The 21,263-nt window shown below is 41.6% G+C and overlaps 2 protein-coding genes and 1 long non-coding RNA gene across 4 annotated transcripts in view; 1 reads left to right on the forward strand and 2 right to left on the reverse strand.

Moving 5' to 3' along the window:
- Nucleotides 1–6,357: 6,357 nt before the first annotated feature.
- SKIDA1 (SKI/DACH domain containing 1) lies at nucleotides 6,358–12,365 on the reverse strand. Of its 2 annotated transcripts, none has more exons than XM_038390669.2 (2): nucleotides 11,127–12,365; nucleotides 6,358–10,282 (listed from the first exon to the last, which is right to left on the reverse strand). In XM_038390669.2, exon 2 carries the CDS (start codon nucleotides 10,183–10,185, stop codon nucleotides 7,636–7,638), a length of 2,550 nt encoding a protein of 849 aa, XP_038246597.1. In that variant the 5' UTR covers nucleotides 10,186–10,282; nucleotides 11,127–12,365; the 3' UTR covers nucleotides 6,358–7,635. The 2 variants fall into 2 exon arrangements, with proteins under 2 accessions (XP_038246597.1, XP_038246596.1); XM_038390668.2 differs by having other exon boundaries at nucleotides 6,358–10,285.
- Nucleotides 12,366–14,665: 2,300 nt separating this feature from the next.
- LOC122459020 lies at nucleotides 14,666–17,995 on the reverse strand. The gene is made up of 2 exons (XR_006279433.1): nucleotides 17,882–17,995; nucleotides 14,666–15,270 (listed from the first exon to the last, which is right to left on the reverse strand). It is a non-coding gene; the product is annotated as an uncharacterized LOC122459020 (long non-coding RNA).
- MLLT10 (MLLT10 histone lysine methyltransferase DOT1L cofactor) overlaps nucleotides 16,529–21,263 on the forward strand; it is a 232,649-nt gene continuing 227,914 nt past the window's right edge. Inside the window, exon 1 of the mRNA XM_043509429.1 lies at nucleotides 16,529–16,704. The gene's annotated coding sequence lies outside the window, so the exon portion shown is untranslated. The remainder of the gene's footprint in view (nucleotides 16,705–21,263) is intronic.

Raw genomic sequence — 21,263 nt, forward strand, 5'->3', positions numbered from 1 at the left:
AGCTTTCACACTCTCGACACATACACTTACGTACAAAGAGCCTGAAAAGCCAGCAAATACGCTATTTAGAGTATGTGTAATTGCTTTTCTGAAGCTCTCTTTGATTCTTAAATCAGGTTTATTCAAACTAGGCGGCAGGTTTGCTGGGAGAATAAAATGTTCGTTCGCCAAGTTATTCTCACCCAAATAATTAAATGGCATTTTTAAGAAGTAACTAATAGATTCCTATTTACCAAACTATAGTAGCTAGTAATCAGAAGTAGCACTACATTAATGGCTCTAATACAGCAAACCCTTCAATGTAAAACAAAGAGTTGATAGCGAATGCCTCCCGGAATGGATTGTGTCACTGCTATTAGAATGGATGTATTTAATTATAAACAGGTACATTTTTGTTATCCCAGAAAGATAAAGAAAGGGGAATGACAGTTTGAAATATAATACAAAGATGTGAAGTGACCCGAATGGCAGCTAAAGACAAGGGTTTATCTCCACGTGTTTCTGGGACGTGTTTCCCAACTTAACTTTGTAGTGATCTTTGGGGAAAACCAAATACAGCTTGATGGAAACATCCTGTTTTGCGGGAAATGGACTGTACAACCCCACATATCTATTTCGAGCGTGTTCATCAAATTGGAAAAGAACTGGAAGCTAAAGACCTGAATCTGGCGAATTCTTGCATTTTACACATTGCAATTCAGTATTGATCATGAAACTCAGTTTTGAAAATAGCTTCTGTCCTGAGTGGCGTGGGTTATGTTATCTCGGTATCTACACAAATCGATTGATCTAAAAAAAAACCCCTCATCATAGTTTCTGTACAAAGAAACGCAAAGTTATTTATAAAATAGGAGAGTAGGAGCTGTAGAAAGTTAACAGATGTGGGTTGTACAAAAATCCGTGAAACAAGTGCTTTAAACCCAGGGGGATTTCTCCTAATAGCGAAATCAGAAAGCGCGAGCGAGAGGGAGAGATTTTAGGAAAGAGAATAGCCCTGTATACGTTTCTAGAGAGGAATTTACTTTTCATCACGATTTATATTTGGTAATATAAGGACACGTGCACTCAGAGTGAGTTTAAATGTAACAGCGTTTATGTTTCAGTTACAGTTAGCAGCAGGGAGGGTTTCATTTTCCTTTGAAAGCAATGAAGAGTAAAATCTCTTGCCCAACAACACTCTGCAGCCTAGCGTTGAAACTCGGCAGCCAGAGCGCAGTGTTTGCTTTGGGAACTCCTCTGTGCATGAAACAGCGTGCGGGGTAGTTTGGGGGAAATTCAAAACATTTTTTCTTTTGCAGTCAGAAATTGGAATCTGCAGGTTCTTCTCCAAATCGCTATTGCCTTTCCTTTTCTTAGCAAGTCCCAAACGACACCAATGGCAGAGAAGCGAAGGGGGTGGGAATGTTTAAAAAACAAAACTGCAATTTTCCCTCTAAAGACTGCACTTTTCAGTTAGCTCTTTGAATTTTTCTCCCGTTTGACGGCCTCCTGAGTCCCTCTGTAGAGAAGTTTCCAATGGATGTTGTGTGTGTGTGTGTGTGATCCTTTAGTGGTTTATGTTAACAAAGGAGAGACGTGAACATTGCACGTGTATTTTCTTCATTTTCAGATTATTTACTTAGCATTTTCTGCATTAAGCGGGTATTGGCTTTTCTTTTTTTGAGTAATTTCTGGAGCTTGGCTGCGAGGAGATTTTTAAAAGCCTCTATTTGGGAACTATGAAGGATTCGCCTCTAACACGAGTTGTTTTTAACCAAATGATTCGAGTTTTGCTTGTGCAAACGCGACCCTTTCATTTCCCACTGACAGCAGCAAGGCTCCGGAACAGGCCGGATGCCTGCAGGATTGCACTGAACGGGCCTGCGTGATACTGAACACCGCTTTACGCTTAGCTCTTCAGACCCTCATCATTAAAAGCGCACCTCTGAGTGAATTAAAATCTGAAAGATCATCTTTTTGCACCAGACGAGACCAACTCCTGCAGCATCTCTGAAAAGTCACCAGCTCCGCCATGGCTGATCCCAGCTTTTGCTACAGGCCACATTAGCAGAGCGGCCATTTACTGCCCCTTGATTGCACCAATGACCAGGTTAGCTCATAAAGCCATTCACACTCAACAATGGGGATTTTCTCAACAATTAACAAGAAACAACATAATAAACCCATTTACAAAGCCCTGGCTATTTACTATAAATTAGGCACTCTTTAAGAGACCAGCGCCTAATTTCACACACTTTACAACTGCAACTGCATTTTAAACACGAGAGTAAACAACCTTGTTGCACTTTTCTCATTGATCTGTCTGTGCAGTTCACCACTATGTTCTTCTCTTTCGTGTGTGCTGTTTTATTTGTATTGCGGAGCTCCCAGCCGTATCACCCCCAAATCCGTATTTGCTTTCCACATTGCAATTTGATTTTCAGATGGATTGGCTGGGGGGGGGGGAGGGAAATTGCATCCTACCTTATTTCTTTAAAACCTAAGCCCTCAAATAACAAGTGGGGCTGCAGGAAGTGTATTTTTTGTTATCTTTTCGCCACGATGTTGGCTGGCTACGTCACTCATTTAATTAGTGAGTTGTTTTCAATATGGACAGTTAACTATTACATTTTAGAGACAGTTAACTGGTGCGCCTGTGTGTGAGAGAGACAGAGACAGAGAGTGTGGGAGACCACACAAAAGAAGAGCAAAGTGAAATGGATGATCAGCCAGAGGAACTACCAGAATGGGGGGAAATATGTGAGCCTGATCTTCATTTTCACTGGCCCCCTCAAACAGCAGCCTTACAGCAGCCGCCCTACAAAAAGGCCACTTTGATGTGAATCTATGTGGGAGCTACTGGTAGTGAGCGAGTGCAGGAGCTCCTGGTCTGCCTCGCCTAATGAGTTGGTAACAAATTCAAGAGAGAGAGAGAGAGAGAGAGAGAGAGAGAGGTCTGGGCGAAAAATCACAAAGAATTTGTTTTCCATAAAGCAAGATGGCGGCATTTTTAGTGTTTCCCCCAAGTGTCTGCACGGTATTAAGGGGAGTCTCTAGACCATCACGGCTACATTTCAGGGGAGAACTTTAGCTCCCATGGTCCATCCTACCAACGAATCTGATGATTTTGAAGGCAAAGTACAGTGGTAACCTTGTGCTGCACGCTACACCACAGACTTTAGGGCCAACTTCCTTCTTCTTTCTCGTCAGGAAGCAGAGATATTGGTCACTCCGGCTCATCACACTCATGTACAAAGTATAAAACGAGGCGTTGCTGACTGCATCCAAACTGTCCCCCTCCCCCACGCCTGTTTACAAACACAGCTGTTGCAGTATATTTGCAATGCTAAGGATAAAGCCACCAGCAGCGAAGAGCAAACGAGAGATGATGCGGGAAAGGGCTTCTCGGCATCTGGAAAGGACAGAACGCCTTGTTTTTGAAACTGTCAATTCTCTCAACCCCTATTGTGAGAGCTTCATGCAAAACATCTAGGGCCTTTTAAAGCTGGGACTTGTGAGGCCGCCTGAGATTGAACAGGAGGGGGTGGGGGGGCTAGGGCATAGCAAATAATTATATCAGAACAGTTTCAAAAAATGCAACTTAGAAGGCCTAAAATCAGTTAACTGCATACCCAGGTGTCCTTTCCCAAAATGTTTGGAAAGTGTCCTCTATTTAACAGAAAGCAATTTGGCTACAGAGGAATAAGAAACCCCACATTCAACCATGGAACTGATAAACGGTACATTCTTAAACATGATTGTAAGGGTAAATACCGGGGGGGAACCTTGTGAATGGCTCATTTTTGTAAATCTGATTTAGCTAGGTAGATTCCAGTGCCTTTGTCCTTATTTTGAGGGATTTATTTTAATTTGTACACGAGTGTACTTTTTAACTTTAAAGTTATATCCAAACAGATTTTAAGCTGAACTATTAACATTTTTCAGTAACCATTTTAACGGTAGAAACCACAACTAACCAGGTTCTCTATATTTTCTAGTATATTACATGTATTACAATATTTTTTCTACAGATTACCACTGTATTAGACGCCTGTCTAGAAAAAATGTCACTTTTTACATTCCTCTCTCTATCTTAACCACTCACACGTGTGAAGTGTAACAAACAAAAACATGATAGCATTGTTCTTATTTCTGCAGAAACTTTAATTTATAGGCGACTAAATCTGATATAGGAAAAAAGGTCAAAGACCATGTAGAAAATCACCAAGTGAATGATTGAACAGCAAATGTCATACAACAGCCACCACCATTTTTGCATTATTGCTACATAGTGGTGTTTTAAATAAACCAGTAAAGAGATTATCCCACTGTAGTCAAGTAAGTGTATATTATAGAACAATCACTTTTAAAAGTAAATTGTTGTAAACTGAAAGTTACATCTTTTAAGGCAATATACCTGGTTGCTGAAGGCATTACACGTTCCCTTTTTTAATGCTCTAGAGAATTAGACATAGTCCAAAACTTCCTTTGTCTTCAATGTGGTCACAGAAATCTTCCCAATAAATGTATCAGTAGCCTCTACTTGTAGCAAAATCTCTGGAATAATGTTCCAGACAAGTTCAAGTACTCTCCTAGGTGTGTTTTATTTATTATTCTTTTATTTCATTGTATTGATTTATGCATTGTACATCAAGAAACTGGAAAACTGTCAACTTTCATAGCTGATACCCTTTAGTTTCTCTTTCCTACAAACATTACAGAAATATCATAATCTGGCTGGCTAGAAAACCCTTGTTTTCCTCAGCATTAAGACTTACCTTTATTGGGGAAAATGTGCTATTTATAACAGTAATTTTATTTTATTATTATTATCATCAAGTCTAAAATTATAATAAAGTGTGTTCGCAAGAATTATTACAACACAATGAGCAACAGCTACCAAATTACCAGGGATTTGAAAGAATGCCTTTTTCAGTAAATTCTTGTACCTGGCAGATTACTCTGACAGAAGTAAAAACTCAAATGTTCTTGCTAGTGGCTTGAAACCAAATTGAGGTGTACACGTGCGGCAATTATTTGGCCATTTAACTTCTTGCCTGTTGATGGTGCCTTTATTCAACATACTTCAGCAGAAAAGTCCACAGGAATGATACATTCAGGAATGTATTGGGCCCGGTGGTGTTCATTCTCCAGCTTCCATAAACTGGAACTGTTAATTCATATAGGGCGACAGAACTCATATCAGAGCTGGGCGCCATATTTCACGTTTTAAACTCCACTGAATGTATTTGGTCTGAATTTGTGCTTTGTTTCTTCCCCCAATATTAGTTAGAAAGTCAAAACAAATCGTCTCTGCTATTTATAAGTTAGGGTCAAGTCAACATGTCTCTAATTGTAAGTACACAGGGTCAGTGGAGGAAGCTACTTTTAAAATGATATACTGTTTAATAGATAAGGCGAAAATTCGGTTTTAAACTTGCATATTGTAGCTTTGTAGCTTTTTGTCAAGCGGAGACCTTTTTCAACCAAACGCTACTTTCCCAAAGAGCCAGGGGATTTTCCTGAGCGGTAAATTGCGTACGTATTTACAGATCTCTGGAAATAAGCCTGTAATTTATGCAGCTCCAAACACTCGAATGTAAACATTAATTTCAGAACAACTTCATCCAGTAAACAGCTTTTTAACGACCACCATAATTTCCGCTGAGCAGGTTAAGTATGCAATGCACCTTTTGCAATTGGCAACTTAAAGTGTGTGTATGTGGGGGAAGGGTGAATCAATTGAAAGGCAATTGTTTACTCTTTCTAAATATATTTGGCTGCAGGTATTCTTAGAAGAGGTCTTTTACAATGAGAGGAAAACCACGGTGTGCATATAGTAAATAGAGCGGAAAGCAGCCAGTGTCTACTTGGAATATTGAGAGACAAAGAAGGTAGAGGATCAAAAATAGGCAGTGAATTTCCATAAGAAATGTTGACTCTGAGTTTCACAATAAACATTTCATTGTTGTTTTCTTTTCTTTTTTGATTTATGATAAATTATTCTCCCGGAATTAATGAAGAGGTGGAATCCCTAAAATGTAATTTGAAAAAGGCTCTAGTATAAATAAAATGTAACTCAAAAAGAGTAATTTTTAATCTCGAACTCTGCTGATTCAGCAGCCCAATTGTAACTGGCCTTTTCAAATCCCAGACTTTTCAAACTGTTTTATTAGAACTTTGTAACCTACTTCCCTCCCAAAATATAAACTCTACATTGTTCAAGACTGCCTTAAATTGGGTTAATAACAGTTTTATTTCAAAACAAAACAAAAATAACCTCTGGAAGCCAATTTCCTCCCAATAAAAACCTCAAACTTTCAAATGAAGAGGAAATTATGGACAACTCTGCAATAAGTCGAAGTGTATGAAATCAGGAATTTTTAAACAGTGTTTTTAATTGAAAATAAAGCTAAAGCATGCTTTTCAACAGTGCAAATTTTCATAATTTTGATTTACTGCTTCCATCATCACAACATATTACACCAGCATGTCTTACCGAGGGCTAGACTCTAGAAGTCTACCTGTTAAACTATTTCGATATTAAGTGCAAATATAGATAATTGCCTCTGATTGTCACGTGCAGTAGAAATGCTCCTGCTACATAGATAGGATGGTATTGCAAAACTCAAGTTTCAAGAGATTCGGATAAAACAGTGAAGTGTACTAAGGTTAAAATGCCTGAGTTTTGGTGCTAAAAAGCTCTGAATAACATGATATTCTCATTTTGTGTATTCTTTCCACTTATGGCCTCACGTTTCACTTTCTGTGTTGCATTTACCGCTTTGCTATTTCCTCCATCGGGTGTGAGAGGTTAGACCATAAATTGTACTGCTATACAGGCAAATATTTTAGTTGCTTTGCAAGTTAGTAAGGGGCATGTTCAGACCAAAATTGAAGTATGACATTAGTGGGTAACAGTAATCTTATTTAAGACTTTTGGGTGAAACAAAAAGTCTTTCCAATTGCAAAGAGTTACTGTACAAGTAAAAAGACACCCTTTGCCAAAAACAGAATTCCATATTTATTTACTAGTTTTGAGATGAGACAGCTTTTCCAGTGCTCCAGCTGTACTCAAACCCCAACCTTTCCAAACCATAGAAAAATTAGTAAATGCAACTGCTCTTGGAAAAAGAGCCGCCCCCTACTTTGGAAAACAAAGCTCCCGAAAAATAGAGACTGCTGCCACATTGAATTATCGTGAACCCTTACTGTGCAACCAAGTAACTTAACAAACTTTAACTGAATTAACAGTTAGACTTCCATTTTCGAAATCTAGTGCATAAATTTAATGGCTCATTCTAATATTTATTATTCAACCTTTTGACATTTATTTGTAGCAGTTGAATTGAGGTACCGGTGCATTATTAGCATTTAAACAGTAAAGTGTTCCAGCTCTACCATAATCACTGAGTTTAAGTTGAGTCTTTAGCCTGAAGTACTCTGTGGAATGTAAAAATTACCCAGACAAACAAACAAGCAAATAAAAACTGCAATGGAAAAGAAAATAGTAATCCGATTTCTATCTTCACAATGTGATAAAACAGGACTCCAAAAGTGTGTAAAGCATTAAGGAGCTTGTACAAACCATCCTGTGGAGTTTAAAACAAAAGAAAGGTAAAGGTGGTTCAAGAAAGTATTTTCCAAACTATTTTATTAATTAAATTTCCTGAATTTGTGGCTAGGTGGAAGAGGTATTGCAGAACCGCCCAACTGCCATCTCCATACAGGATGGGCCTTGTGAGGTGGTTGGGAATCCTTAGTGGTGTTTAAGGAATAAGCTGGCAACAAATCCCCATCATTGCCAATAATTAGTGACGGTGGACAGGGAAAATTTGCCATGAAATTAAACGGCCTTTTCACTGCTGATGCTACATTGCTGGCTACCCTTTTGCGTCTATTGGTAACTGTAAAATCATCCAGTGTTCCTTCATGTGTCTCAATTTTACCTGTAGGACGTGGGCTTCTAGCTGATTTCAAATTTGGTTTGACTGGAGGAGTCTGCAGTACAGGTCGCTTTCCCAAAACCAATGTCCTGTAATTTTTTCTCACCCTCGCTCCAAATTTATACTCCCCATCCTCAGGTTTTGGAGTACCTAAAGTGCATGAAAGGACCTGACTCTGAGTCAGCGTGTTTAAGGAAGTGGTTTCTTTCTCAGTGCATGCAGAATCTTCCTGGGCTGTTAATAAAACGTCCGGGTTATTACTCTCAGTCACACCGTTAAACTCATCCTTAGTATCATTGCACTCACACTTTAGCTTATGTTTTGAAAGGTCAGGTTCATATTCTTCATTCGTACTGCTGTCCTCTATTTTGATTTTAATATTGTGCAGGAATGGCAATGCCTCATTGCCTGGATCAGTGCACTCAAGCTCAGCTGCTGCTGTTGTAGAAGCACGATCGGTTTGCAAAGAGGGTAAATCCGTGGCAAATTCAATACAATGAGGGATTTTGGAATCTTCTTCTGAAATTGCTGCTGTTGGTGAAGATTCATTATTTAAGAATCTAGCAGCTATTGTATTGTTATCTGCACAGTGTGTAGTTGGTGCTTGAAGGCATTTCCTTGCCTCTCTGAGTATTCTTTGTTGTGGAAATGCATTGTTTGTCTTTGGGCTAGGTGAAGAGGCCCCCTTTGCAGCACAGTTAATTGTTAGGTCAGTACTCTTTACATTATTGGAAAATTCAGGGTGTGGGAATGTGATCTCGGATACCCTATCGTCCCTTATCTCAGCAAAACAACTTCCAAGGCTGCTGGAGCAGCACACTGGAGGTGCCTGGGATGCCCAGCTTTGATGACTCCATTCCTCTGGCAATTCCGATTTGACACCACACTGAGCACTTTGGAGGTGGGGAAGCCTGCCTGCCTCCTCGAAAGCTGGCGATTTGGTGGGGGCGGCCGCGGCCAAATGATACAAGAAGTTGGCCTGGGCCACGCTGGGGGGGTTGCAGAAACTGGTTCGCCTGAAGCGGATGCTTTGCACCGAGACCTGGCTGGAAACCGAGCTGGAGTCGGAGTCGGAGGTCGTATCCTCCTCCTCGGAGCTGACCTCGCTGGAGTCCGAGACGCCGCTGCCTTCCTCCTCGTCGTCTTCCTCCTCCTCCTCTTCCTCCTCCTCCTCCTCCGAGGACACGGAGTTGCTGGTGCTGGAGAGGCTGGATCCGAAGTCCGAGTCGTTGGCCACATGGTCGGAGTAAGAGCTGGACTCCGAGTCGCTGCTGCAGCTCTCGGGGAAGCTGCCCAGATGCTGTTGCTGCGGCTGCTGCGGAGAAGTGCAAAAGCCATTGACGAGGTGAAATCTCTCCAGGCAAGCGGCCGTGCCTGCTGCAGCTCCTTTGGGCTTGCAGGGCCTGGGCACGATCAGGAGCCGCCTGGCGCTGCTGGGGGTGTTTAATACACAGTCCTTTTGGGCGGCCTCACAAGGTCTTTTCCTTTTGTATCTGTAAGTCAAACCCACGGGGCTCCCGGCAGCTGCCGCCGCCGCTAGCTTGGTCTGAGCGATGGCGGCGGCGGACTGGTAATAATAAGCAGCCGCCGCCGCCGCCGGGTGCTTGCTGCAAAGGACGCTCCGAAAGTAAGGGGGATCCGAGTGAAAGGTGACATAGTTGCCCACGATCGGGGCAGTTTCATAGTGTAAAGGGGGTTTGCAAGGCGACCGAGCGATGTCTGGGTAGCTGTGACCAGTGTATTTACTCAAAATGTGAGGTAGATCAGAGGCCGGTAGCAAGCCTGTGTCCCCGGGACGCAAAGCTTTTCTTCTAACTGGCAGAGGCTGAGCCGATTCATTCAAACCCAGCCAAAGTTTGTTCTCTTTCCAAAAGCTGGAGTAGGGGTCGGGGGATGTGTGCTCCGGTTGGAGATCCTTTGTTGACAATGCCCGGCTTATTTTCCTCCTTTTTGTCTTAAGGACTCGTTCCGTTTTGCAAGAAGTGTAAAGAGCTTCCACGTCCTCTCTGGATATCAGTGTGCATTTGGCTGCATGGAAAGCGATGGAGTTGATGGCTTTGAGTTTCCTCAACTCCTCCAGGTCGCAGTGATGCTTTTTTACTTTTAAATGATCCATTCGCTTGTGCACTGTAGTTCTCGGGATGTTTTTGAGCAGGTCTGTAAAAACCTGAGAGAGTGCAAACATTTGCTTTCCTTTAATGATGAGGTAGCCGAGCCTCACGCCATCCACCTCTTCAAAACCCGACTTCAAGTCTCCCATTTCGTGAATTAAATTATTCCCAGCATTTGCAGAAAGAAAGAAAAAAAAAGCCACACACACAATCCTCAGCCAGATGCTGTATTTGTCTCAAGGCATCCTGCTAATAAAATAACAAAGACTGTTATTCCTGCTCAATGGAGTGCCAAACTTTAGACGAAATTAGAAGAAAAAGGAAAAAAAAAACATGTGAAACTACAATCTCTCTATATTTTTGTTTGAAAATCAGGTTTGCCAAAGTGTTTTTCTAAGTTGCTGTTGAAGATCAGTACCTGTTCCCTTTCATTCCCTGCTTTTCCATTGGAGAACTATGATAATGGAATGTGAAGGGAGGAAGAGAAAAGAAATGCAGCTGCTATTCCCGCCGCTGCTTTAGCTACAAATAAAATGACAGAGTGAAGTGAGCTCGTCCGGAGACACCTTCATCAATTAATTCCCCTAAAGCCAACGCTGATTGGACACTCCTGACAGGTGATGCAATAAAAATTGATATTCCACCCCTTCCCCCCCAAAAAAATCTCCCACTAATTAGCATACCCTTACACTGCCAAGCCCCCTCCCAAAGTAAATAATACAGTTAGTATATAAATCTTTCTATTAAACAATCTGAGCTCAGATACACTCAGACCTCTCAGACTTCATCGCTAGCTACAGATGTAGGATTTGTATGTTTTTTATTGTCATTTTATTTATATATGTATATATATAGTTAGACTATTTTGGACAAATGCTGCTATTTTACTCATTATGTGTCTGTAAAGGATATAAGTGTTATCGTATCGAGAGAAAAGACTTTGGTAATGTAACAATTTTAAACTGATATTTTATTCTGCATTGTGTGGAAAATGAAGCTTAGCGAAAATGTGCAGAATAGCCTGGTATTTCCCTTTTTCAAGCTCCAGAGTGAAAGGCTCTGTTGTTAGAAACCGAGAACGAATACTTACATTTTCGAGTTTCTCTTGGTTTTCCTCTTCTATTTAATTGTCTTTCTACAGTCAATGGCTAAGTTTGTTTTTTGCTCTGCATATCAAGGTTTCCAGCACCGTAATACTGTCACTCTGTAGTTGAAATTCTGTCTGTAATATTGGGGGAGGGGAAGGAGGACGTGGGCTCACGTCAGACCCATAACAAAGCATAGATAAGCCAGAAATGTATACACTTTTCACAATTAACCGTGCTGGATCACAAGCTGGAATGTCCTAGAGTCCCAGACTCCACGTCAGGATTCTTGTGTGCTGACTGCTTCCAGGAGAGAAAAGAGAATGTAAAATATCCAAGGTGCTTCCAGAGGCTTTACGTAACAACAGAAAAGTGCTGGCACACGATATAGAATACTGCAATGGTCCAGGACACTTCTGGTTTGCAGCACGTTCAGTTTGGAGTAGACCTTCTGCAGACTTTAGATGTTCCATTTATACCCACCCTTTTAAAAATCATTTTGAAGAAGCAGTATGAAGGTGTAACTCTTCGCAGTGACGTTAAAATACTTCAGTGTCAGGCACACATGATTTCGAACATGTTGCAATGTTAGCAAACCTCTTCCTTCGTGCGTTAAAATGATGTTTGCGGTCTGCATGTCAAAAGCTGCAAAAATAACTATCCGCCCATAAGCAGTTTGCAACTGAAAACTGGATATAACACAAGCACTTATATATAGCAGTAGTTTAGTGCATATCCAAAATTAGACACATCCGTGTGATTAAGAAAACATCTCATATTTCTAGGACTAATTTTTTCTTTCTAATTCAAAAGTTCCATTATCCACTCTATAAATTGGCAATATGGTGAATGGAGCTCGTATTACACCATCAGATATAGCTGAAATAAATAAAAGGATCGCTTAAAAAATAAATTTCGGTAGTTTTGCATTACAAAGTAGAATGCACACAACCTCCCAATTTCGCAGGAATTTTGGCGAGAAGTGGGAATTTACAGAAGTGCATCCGGAAATTAAGGAAGTCTATTTAGGAGAGTCTGTAACTCAGTAGGTTTGAGATTTGAAAAGCCACCCCCAGACTACTGTTGCTATCAGCACAGATGTAATCGCCGCTCTTCAACTTAATCAATGTGTGTACAAACCACATCTAGTTCTTCCTTTTGAAATCTAAGGATAGTATTCCCATCCAAGAAACCAGAGCTACAGCAAATTACATTTTGTTCCTTGAATGAGAAAAGGATCGTTGAATGAATCTCGTGATATTTCAGCCTTTAAACGTAACCAAGAGGCAGCAGTGAACAATGCCTCGTCACAGCTAATACCATCCACAGAGTTAAGCCTTCTTTTGCTTTGCATCTGGATTCATCAGCATACATTTTCCTTTCTCACTGGCGTAAGAGACATCATGTTATATTCTCTAGCTGAAAGCAAAGTTTCGAGGGAAAACAGCTGCTGACGTTAAAAGGAAATCATCGTAGCCTTTCTAAAGCTAGAGACAATAAGGTCGTTTAAAAATTCCTCCTGATGCACTTATATGCTGCTTGCACCCCCACCCCCACCCCACTATTCTCCTCCCCCTGTTTTAAGGTTAAGGCTGTGGAGTCAAACAGTAAAGAAACAGTAACCTCAGATAAAGGTTTTAAAGAAGACATTACAAAAAAAGTGGGCTGAAAAGTCATTTCTTTGCCAGGTAGCTTAGTTGTTCTCTCTCTCTCTCTCTCTCTCACACACACACACACACACTTTTACTACATATGACAATCTGGTATTGTGATTCAGTAACTATTTTAAAAATGCATGCTTTTTTGTTTGTTTAATACTTGTATTATCAAACGTTTTAAACTAGTAGCGGCTATTTGCCAGACCTTCCCCCCCCCCCCAAAAGGTACAGCCATTAGCTTCTGGATGTAGTCAGAGCCAATGTTGAAGGGGGGGGGAGGGAAAAGTCTTAGAAAATCACTCTCTCTCTCACGCACACACACACACACAACTATAGATATACACATACTCTCAATTGCATATCTTACTCCACATCACACACACAGTCTTTTGTTTCTTTAACTTCTCCATCATTTTTTGTGCAGAAGGAAACAAGCAGCTTTCTTATGGCCATCAGTACACGCTGTATATCGGGATCTTCTTCAGGAACATTGGGGGTAGATCATTAGAGGCCCTTGCCAACGCACACACATACACAGTAAAGGAAGGGGACTTTAAACTGGATTTGCACACACACACAGGGGATTGTGATCAATAGCTACCAGCATTTATGGTTTAGATTATTAATGTGAAAGCTAGCCAAGAGAATGGACAGGAAAAAATAAAGGTGTCTGTTATCAATTATATTAAAACTTATGCAATAATTTACTCTCTTCCTGTGTGTGTGTGTGTGTGTGTGCGCGCAAGCGGGGACAGATACATATGTATATTTCTTTAGTAATTTTGTTGACCACCTCAGCCTCACTTAAAGTCAAAGATGAACACGATTCAAAAGATGGATGTTTGCTTCTCGTTTCTTCAGAACAGAAGGTCTAAGGATGCCCATTTTACCAACTATATGTACATGCAACAATATATAGTTGTGAATACACACGTTATCAATCAAATGTGTTCCTTTTCACTTTGAGCAACGTGCAATCTGTGATCTACATCCTAGAGTGAGATAATATTTCAGTTCTGAAGCTGTCTGGCCAAAGAATAAACCTACTAGAAAATAAGGAGAAAAATAATGTTCATAATATATACTGTAGACATTTTCCCATTTATCTCAGATTACTTTCATTTTTGAAAAATTGTGTTAAAATATATTGTCTTGCAGAAAACTTTTAATTATATTGCTTCAGAAAGAATGCATATAACATTTTAGATGCCTTTTCATTTTATGTTTTGATTTATTTCCATTGTATGATTGTGTTTAAATACTACTACAATTCAGGTTGACCTCTGCTTTCTTGAGCAAAAGTAATGCACACACCATTTCTTTAAATGTTTAGTTGTGAAATGCAACAGCAATTTATAGCAGTAGTTTTACTAATGAAGAGAATTCTTTTTTCTAAGGGCTCTTGTGCATTTTCATACTAGGATTGCCACATTATTAGAGTATTTCTATTACTAGTTAGTATTATTTTGAAGCACTGGACCAATCTTCAGGTGCTGACAGCACTAAATACACCTTTTATTTTTACCACTTTTATGCAGAAATAAATAATTTAAATGAGAAATAACCTTGTTCACCAGTTTTATATATATGTGCATATTATGCTCATAGAGGATACAAACAGAAAACAGAGGATATCACAAACAGTCCAGTAACAGGGTCAAAGAACAGTATACTAGGGTCCTTCTGCTATTTTAAAGTCAACCAAATGTGACTTCAGTACTTAAAATTTGCCATAAATTCTAATATGTCAAACATAAGAATGCACAACCAAATTATCCAAATACCTGGACGAATTAATTGCCAACTAATAGTAAAAAAAATCATGACAATTTATCAAACATAATATCACAACTGAGTTATTTCCATGTAAACAAAGCAACAATGTAAGTTTTGTTCAGCATTTTTAAAGTTTTATTTTTCCATGTGGATGTATCACACACACCAGAAATGTCTGGAATTCAGTAAAATCACAAAATAACACAGCAGATGTTGATAATCTTGTTTTTTAAATACAGTTTTTAAGGGGATTTTTGGACACATACTACATGCCATGTTGTCTACTGACCCACAATCAATATGCAGTGACCTTCTACCCTTTTTTTGCCCCTTGACCCATCCTGAATTCAATGCAGCCTTTATACATTTTCAAATCCTTGGATGTAAAGGGGATTTGGCAAAGCTTTGTTCTGAAAGAATCCTAAAATGTGCATTTTTAATTAAACAAAGGTAAAGCAACAAACATTGGGGAACATGATTTCTTACATACAGGTGAGCAATAGTAATTTCTGTATTCAAGAACTATGTCAGAGAAAACATATTCTGCAAACTGAAAAGCAATTACAAACACAGGAGATCAGAAGGTTATGGATTGCACCAAATTAGCAATGTGGCACAAATCACTTTCATGACGTAAGGGATGGCCAGGCCACAATCTTCCAGCGCTCCTCATCTCCAAGGTCTGTGGGGATTCTGGTGACCCGGGGAGAGGCGACTGGAGAGAGAGAGAGATTTAATCTGAAGCTACAGGCACATTCCCTTATCTCTCTTGCTATCAACCAGTTTAAAGGACACCATAATTATGATGGTGATAAAACAATGCCTGCTTATGTGTGCTGAATAAATAAAGAATGTTTACAGCTCTAGAATGTTTCAATTCCAATTAAACGCTATCAAAGAAAAGTCACTTCCCTTCAGCCAGCCCCTATTTACCTTGTTTGTTGCAATATTTTCCTATGAAATACAAACCTTCCAGAATGCCATTAAGGACAAGTTGGTGGTGAAAGAATAGACAGCACACACTCTCGGTCCCACAATTTATTTAGATCGCCTAAGCTTTTATTTGTTTATTTCGCAATGGCCAGCTGCTTGGAGATGCGGTGCTAAAAGGTGCTTAAGTGTCCAGCTCCAAGCTCCAACCACAGGCGAAGGAATTGGGAGTAATTAATGCAGCGCCCATGGGCGATAGAAGAAGGGGGAGGGAGAGAGGAGAAGGGGGCCGGCTATAGTCTCCTGGTTCCGACCCCCGACTAGAACCCAGAGGAGCTTGGTCGCCAAGCAGTGCCGGTTTCCTCTGCACAGTGCATCTGGGACCCCTGTAAAAAGGAGGCTGAAAATCATCCCATTTACTGAGGCACAAGGATCATTTAAAATATTCATTGTATCAGGAAATCTCATCATAAGCAGATTAAAATAAGGTTTGGGGGAGTGTTGCCTATGAGTCTGTGTACTAAACACTGATTGGATTACAAAGAAATAAGAAAGCTGATTCATTTTGTATGTTAGAGTAATAGTAAAATGAAAACCAATCATTTTGCCATGGGAGACACTTTTTAAAGCCATGATTTTCCATTATGTTTTAGAGAACACATTTTTCTCAGATACCATTGTAATTTAAACTTTATATCCCATATTTCAACATGATGTTCTTGTTTATTTTTTAAAGCCCATGCCTTACAAATGCTGTGGAATACAGTGCTGTAGATTGTAGTTTATCTCAATTTGCTTTTAAGGTAATTTAGTCTAAAAGATCAACACTGTTGAATTTAAACGTCTTAAATTAAATGTTCATGGGTGAAATATTTATTTATTTTTAATTGGAGCAGAAGGTAGTGGAAAAGCCGAGTGTATTTACAGATTTTCTAGATAGTTGTAGGCCCTTTTCTTTTTGAAAGTTTAGACCTCCAATGCCTTCGATTCTACTGGCAGAATTAGGATGGACTTGGAGGGTCCTGAACGTGACCATTCACTAAGGCGGGGGGCTACAGCCTGCAACAACGTGCTCGGCAACTTAATCTTACACTAAAAAAGGCAGAGAGCGAAAAATAATGGAATACAAACTCTCCCGATATTTGTAGTCACTCCTAAGGTGGATTGTGTATTTGAAGGCTGATGGGAACGTCTGTTTTTTGGAGCAAAAGGAAAGAAGGTAAGCGTTTGTCCTTGTATCCGCCAGTTCGTGGAGGAACAATGAAAGAACAAAGGGAACCACTTCTCCATTCGATCTCTTTACATTTTCTTCCTCCATTTCAAGCTTATTGTGAGGGGCTGAGGGTGGACTCGCTTAACTTTGCCTTTAGAAACCGTGTAAGAGGGTTTGGGTTTAAGAAATTATTAGAAAGTTGCGCAGCAATGTAAATTAAAACATGTTTACTGGTAAAGATCCTCACAATAGCAGTAACAGCAGCCACGATTAAGCAGAAGTTGTTAATTTCATGGATCTAAAACTCCCCAGATAGTCCCCCCAAACCAACAGTAATCAAAGTTTAGTTTGTATGAGCGTGGATGGGAATCTTTCCTAGGATTTCAGTGCTCCCCAAAGAGAGACTATAGTTTGTAAGACTTAAAAAAAAACCATGATTAAAAAGCTTTTAAAATGTGTTCCCAGTAATGATCTCGTGCTGATTAGCGAAGTAAGAAGGGAAACGGGTGAAAACAAAACGTTCGTAGAAATAAATCAAATAAATTGCTGCAAGGATAGAGGCAGTGGGGGTGGGGTTATATGCAAACAAATATAATTCGCATTTGGCTGAGCAGCAAAAGTCTTGCATTTTTGCCAGTCGGTGTTGCTAGCAAACCCCTGCATAGGACATAATTATATTGAGCTGCCACACCGGGTGGGGTTGCGGTGGAGACAAACACCTTCCCTCCCCGCCCCGAAAGCAAAGCACGCGGATCAGACAGAGAAGACATAGCTCCAAAGTAGCAAAGAGATTTCCTAAGCAGCAGCCTCCGTTGCTCTCCCTGCCCCTCTTGCAGCGGAGACACGCTTGGTGTTTATATTCCTGCTTTGCTGTATTGTCAGGGACAGCGGCATGGGAGGAGAGAGAGGAAAACAACCCGGACTTGTTGTTAAGCAAATGTAATGCATTGTTGGCAGCCTCTCCCCCTGGAAAGAAGAAAAAAAAAAGTTGGGGGTGTGATGTGCACGGAGCCCCCTGGAATGTGCGTCCATATAACAATGTGCAACGCTGCCGGCGCTACAGCTCCCTCCATTCACTACTCGGGCGCAGGGCGCGGGGTCTCCCGGCGGCTGACCTTTCACCTCCCCCCGCCCCTTCCCCCTTCTCTCGGCGTTTCCTTTTGCCGCTCGGGCACGGTCTTACCCACAATTCCTCACGCCGGCCGCGCTCGTGCCGAGCTCGAGCCTGCCGTAATCGCCCCCCCCCCCTCCTCGCCATTGGGCTCTCCGGAAGTCACACACCCAGATCGGAGCCCAGTGCCCGGGCAGCAGCAGCCTGAACAGAGCCCGGGGCAGAGCCTCAGGAGCGCCGTGCTGCGTAGATCAGTTTGAAGAGGGCCCCTGCGGAGGCAGCAGGATTTGGGGGTACTCCTGGCATGGCCCCAAGTAGTGTGTTAGGAGCATGTCAAACCTGGCGGAGGGATCCGATGAGGCAGACTACAGAAGCGGTGCGGCTGGGGGTGTGCTCACATGAGTTTAAAGTGGACACGTGGAATTGGCACAATTTAAAGCAGCCCCATCATGGCCCCGAATAGTATGTTAGGAGCCTAGAAAACACGTGTTTCAATGACTGGGACGGCATGTAGAGGCAACAAGATTTGGGACAGCTTAAGTTTAACCCCTGCAGGGTGAAATAGCTCCAAGGAGTTTAAAGGAGTTATACATGTGCTTGGAACAGGAACTGGAGTATCTTCCCGCCGCGAATAGAGCCTCTAGGCTACAACGTAATGGGAGATGGAGGACAAGCTCGAGAGAGAGAGAGAGAAGATTATTCCAAAGAGTTTAAAGTCATTACAGACATGGGGAGGGGGGCAAGATCAGGGACAGTCCCCCAAATAGCAGCTTTCTAGAAGACAACAGGAGGGAAAGAGGGCATCTTCCAGAGAAAAAAATAATTTAAAAAAAGGGGGGAGGAATGGGGGCGAAGGTTGTAGCAGAATTTGGACTGCCCCTGCGGTGAAATAATTGATGAACACAAAGTGGAGGGGAAGAAAGATTTTTTTTTTTCGCCCTTACTGAATATAGCGGAAAAGGAGTTTAGGCCGACTTCAGAGAGGGGGGAATTGTTCCCATAGATTCAGAGGAATTGGATACTCGCATACGAGGAGAAATATAGCCAGGGAGGAAGAGTGGGACTGTGTTGTTGCCTGTTGAATATTAATGGCAAACATGAATGTCTCAAATTTTAAAGTACCTTGTCTTGAGCGTTAAGGATATAGGTGCAGAATCAAATGTGACATTAAGCAAATCACCCAAATATAAACATTTATCAGTTAAACCCTAATATATAATTAAGCCCTATCCTCCCTCATTTTTTTGCACTAAATTTTGCCCCAAGTGCTGATCTCTTTCCGTTATTTAATGTTTTAACATGCCGGAGAGAAACATCCGATTTATTATAAGCAGATTTTAACTAACAAAACATAGGAGATAAAGGGGATTAAAACATGTTTAATTATAACCCCATACCCCAATACAAATCAGATTAAAAAGCAACATGTTTTATTACATTTCCGTAATAAACCTCTAAAATAACTAGTGTTGGGTAGGTACATTTTCCGATTAATGTGTGAAATGTTTATTTATATACAAAGTTAAAGTGAGAAAGAAGATGATTAAAACATAATTACATGGAACTAATCCCCCCCCCCCCAAAAGAAATCCTTAACTCTAGATTGACTATTAAAATTTGAAGAATGGACGTTAATAGTTTAACAAAGTAGTGTTTAGTTGAGAGAAGAGTCATATTTGCAGCACTTAATGATTTTAACTGTGAGGAAGGAGTTATAGCAGAAAAGCTAGGGAGCTCGAGGTTCGGCAAGAGACTGCAGAGAGGAAAGGGCTGGTTCAATAAGGCTGTTTTGGGTGAGAGAGTCGATGGGCTTGGGCAAGCTGGACTGAGCGAGTGGGGAAACCGAGATCAAAATGCTCCCGCGAAGACTGAGCTACCTCGTTTCAGGAGGGCTGCATTTGAGTGAAGGAGTGGGGCGGGAGTGTTGTTGAGGCGAGCTGCAGCGCGTTTTACTGGAGCAGGCAGGCTCCAGTGAAAGAGTGAAATAACCAGATTTGGGAAGGCTACAGTGAATGCCTGTCAACTTTTCAGAAAAAAATTAAGGTGATATAGAACATCCAAATGGACGGTTTTGCAGAGGGTATGTCTCCTCTATTTCCCTTCTTCTTTGTATCCTTTCTCTTGATTCCCTCTCCCCCCCCCCCCATTTTCCTCTTCCTCCTGCCAGTTTCTGCAGCGTGGAAGAGAGGATTTGGGGGTCAGGGAGAAGAGCAACGCTGACCAGTCTGGTGTACAGCACTGTCCCCTGAAGGGAAGAAGGAAGCACTGCAGCATGTGGGTTAAATGCAGTGCTTCCTCCTCTCCTGCTGGCAGTGCTCATGCTATGTGAGAAAATAAGCAGAATTGAGGCCAGCTGGGGGAAGGTCAGTGGTAACAAATGGAGTTGGCAGGAGCCTTGCAGCTCAGCATAATTAGAACCCCGAACCGAGGCGAGGATCTGGAGAACAGTTGGCTACAGGCCAGCTAAACAATCTCCCACTCTTCTTGTAAAACACTTTATGTTGAGGGTGAGCAGCTGATATAGAGTAACTCTGTGGGTATCCTCAACAAAAGGAGGGTGAACTGTTAGGCTTGTGCGTTGGTCAAGAGGGTAAGCAGAGGACTGTAGCAAGCAGGGCGAGCAAGTCAGCTTAACCGTCAGAGGGAGTGGGGTGGGCTCATGGAGGCAGCATTAATGGCTATCATGGAGAGATTGACTAGCAAGACGCTGCACCCTGGGAGTGGGGCGGGCTCCTGAAGAGAGCAGTTAGTGAGGAAGAAAAGGGGCTGCAGTGAGCGAGTGGGGCTGGCTACAACTGTTGAGGCAGGAAATGCGAGCAGGCGGGCTTGGGGAAGGCTGCTGCAGTGAGCGCGCGGGGGTAGGCGGCCTGGAGACGGTGCAGTGAATGAGTGACTGGGGCGGACGGGTTCGAGAGGCTGCAGTGAGCAAGAGGAAGTGTAATTTGGGCTCCTTTTCCTCCAGCCGCTCCCATTGTTCACAGGCCGCCTTCTTCGCGCTGTTTTCAGCTGGCTGGGCTTGTCCTGCCAGAGGGAGGGAAGGAGACGAGCTCCCGCTGCACAGCATTATATGTTAGCTCCAAACACAGTTGGGTTATGGCGCAAATTTGTATTATATCCTTCACAGCAACTCGGGGGTTTCCAGCAAGACAACTGGTAAATAAGTAGAGAGGATTATTTAAAAGTGCTATTCGCTCAGGGATGCTCCAGTGAGGCTGTAACTTACATGGTAGACAAAAGGTAAAAACCCCACTATAGGGCTGGATTTATACATAGAAGAACGTTTGTGAGTGGATTTTAGAACAGGACTTCCTAGAGAAACTGGGGAAAAAGCAACTTTCAGGAGCACGGCATTTGGAATAACAAATACAGTCAAAGAGAATTTTGAAAAGAACACGTTTGAATGTTTTATGTATAAAAACGAGGATTAATCTTATTTTGCATTTAATATAAACAC

The sequence above is a fragment of the Dermochelys coriacea genome, chromosome 2 (assembly GCF_009764565.3).
Source record: "Dermochelys coriacea isolate rDerCor1 chromosome 2, rDerCor1.pri.v4, whole genome shotgun sequence".
NCBI lineage: Eukaryota > Metazoa > Chordata > Testudines > Dermochelyidae > Dermochelys > Dermochelys coriacea.

What these genes read in the sequence shown, in the direction of transcription:
- SKIDA1 (XM_038390669.2), bottom strand. Translation starts at nt 10,185, where the DNA reads ATGGGAGACTTGAAGTCGGGTTTTGAAGAGGTGGATGGCGTGAGGCTC.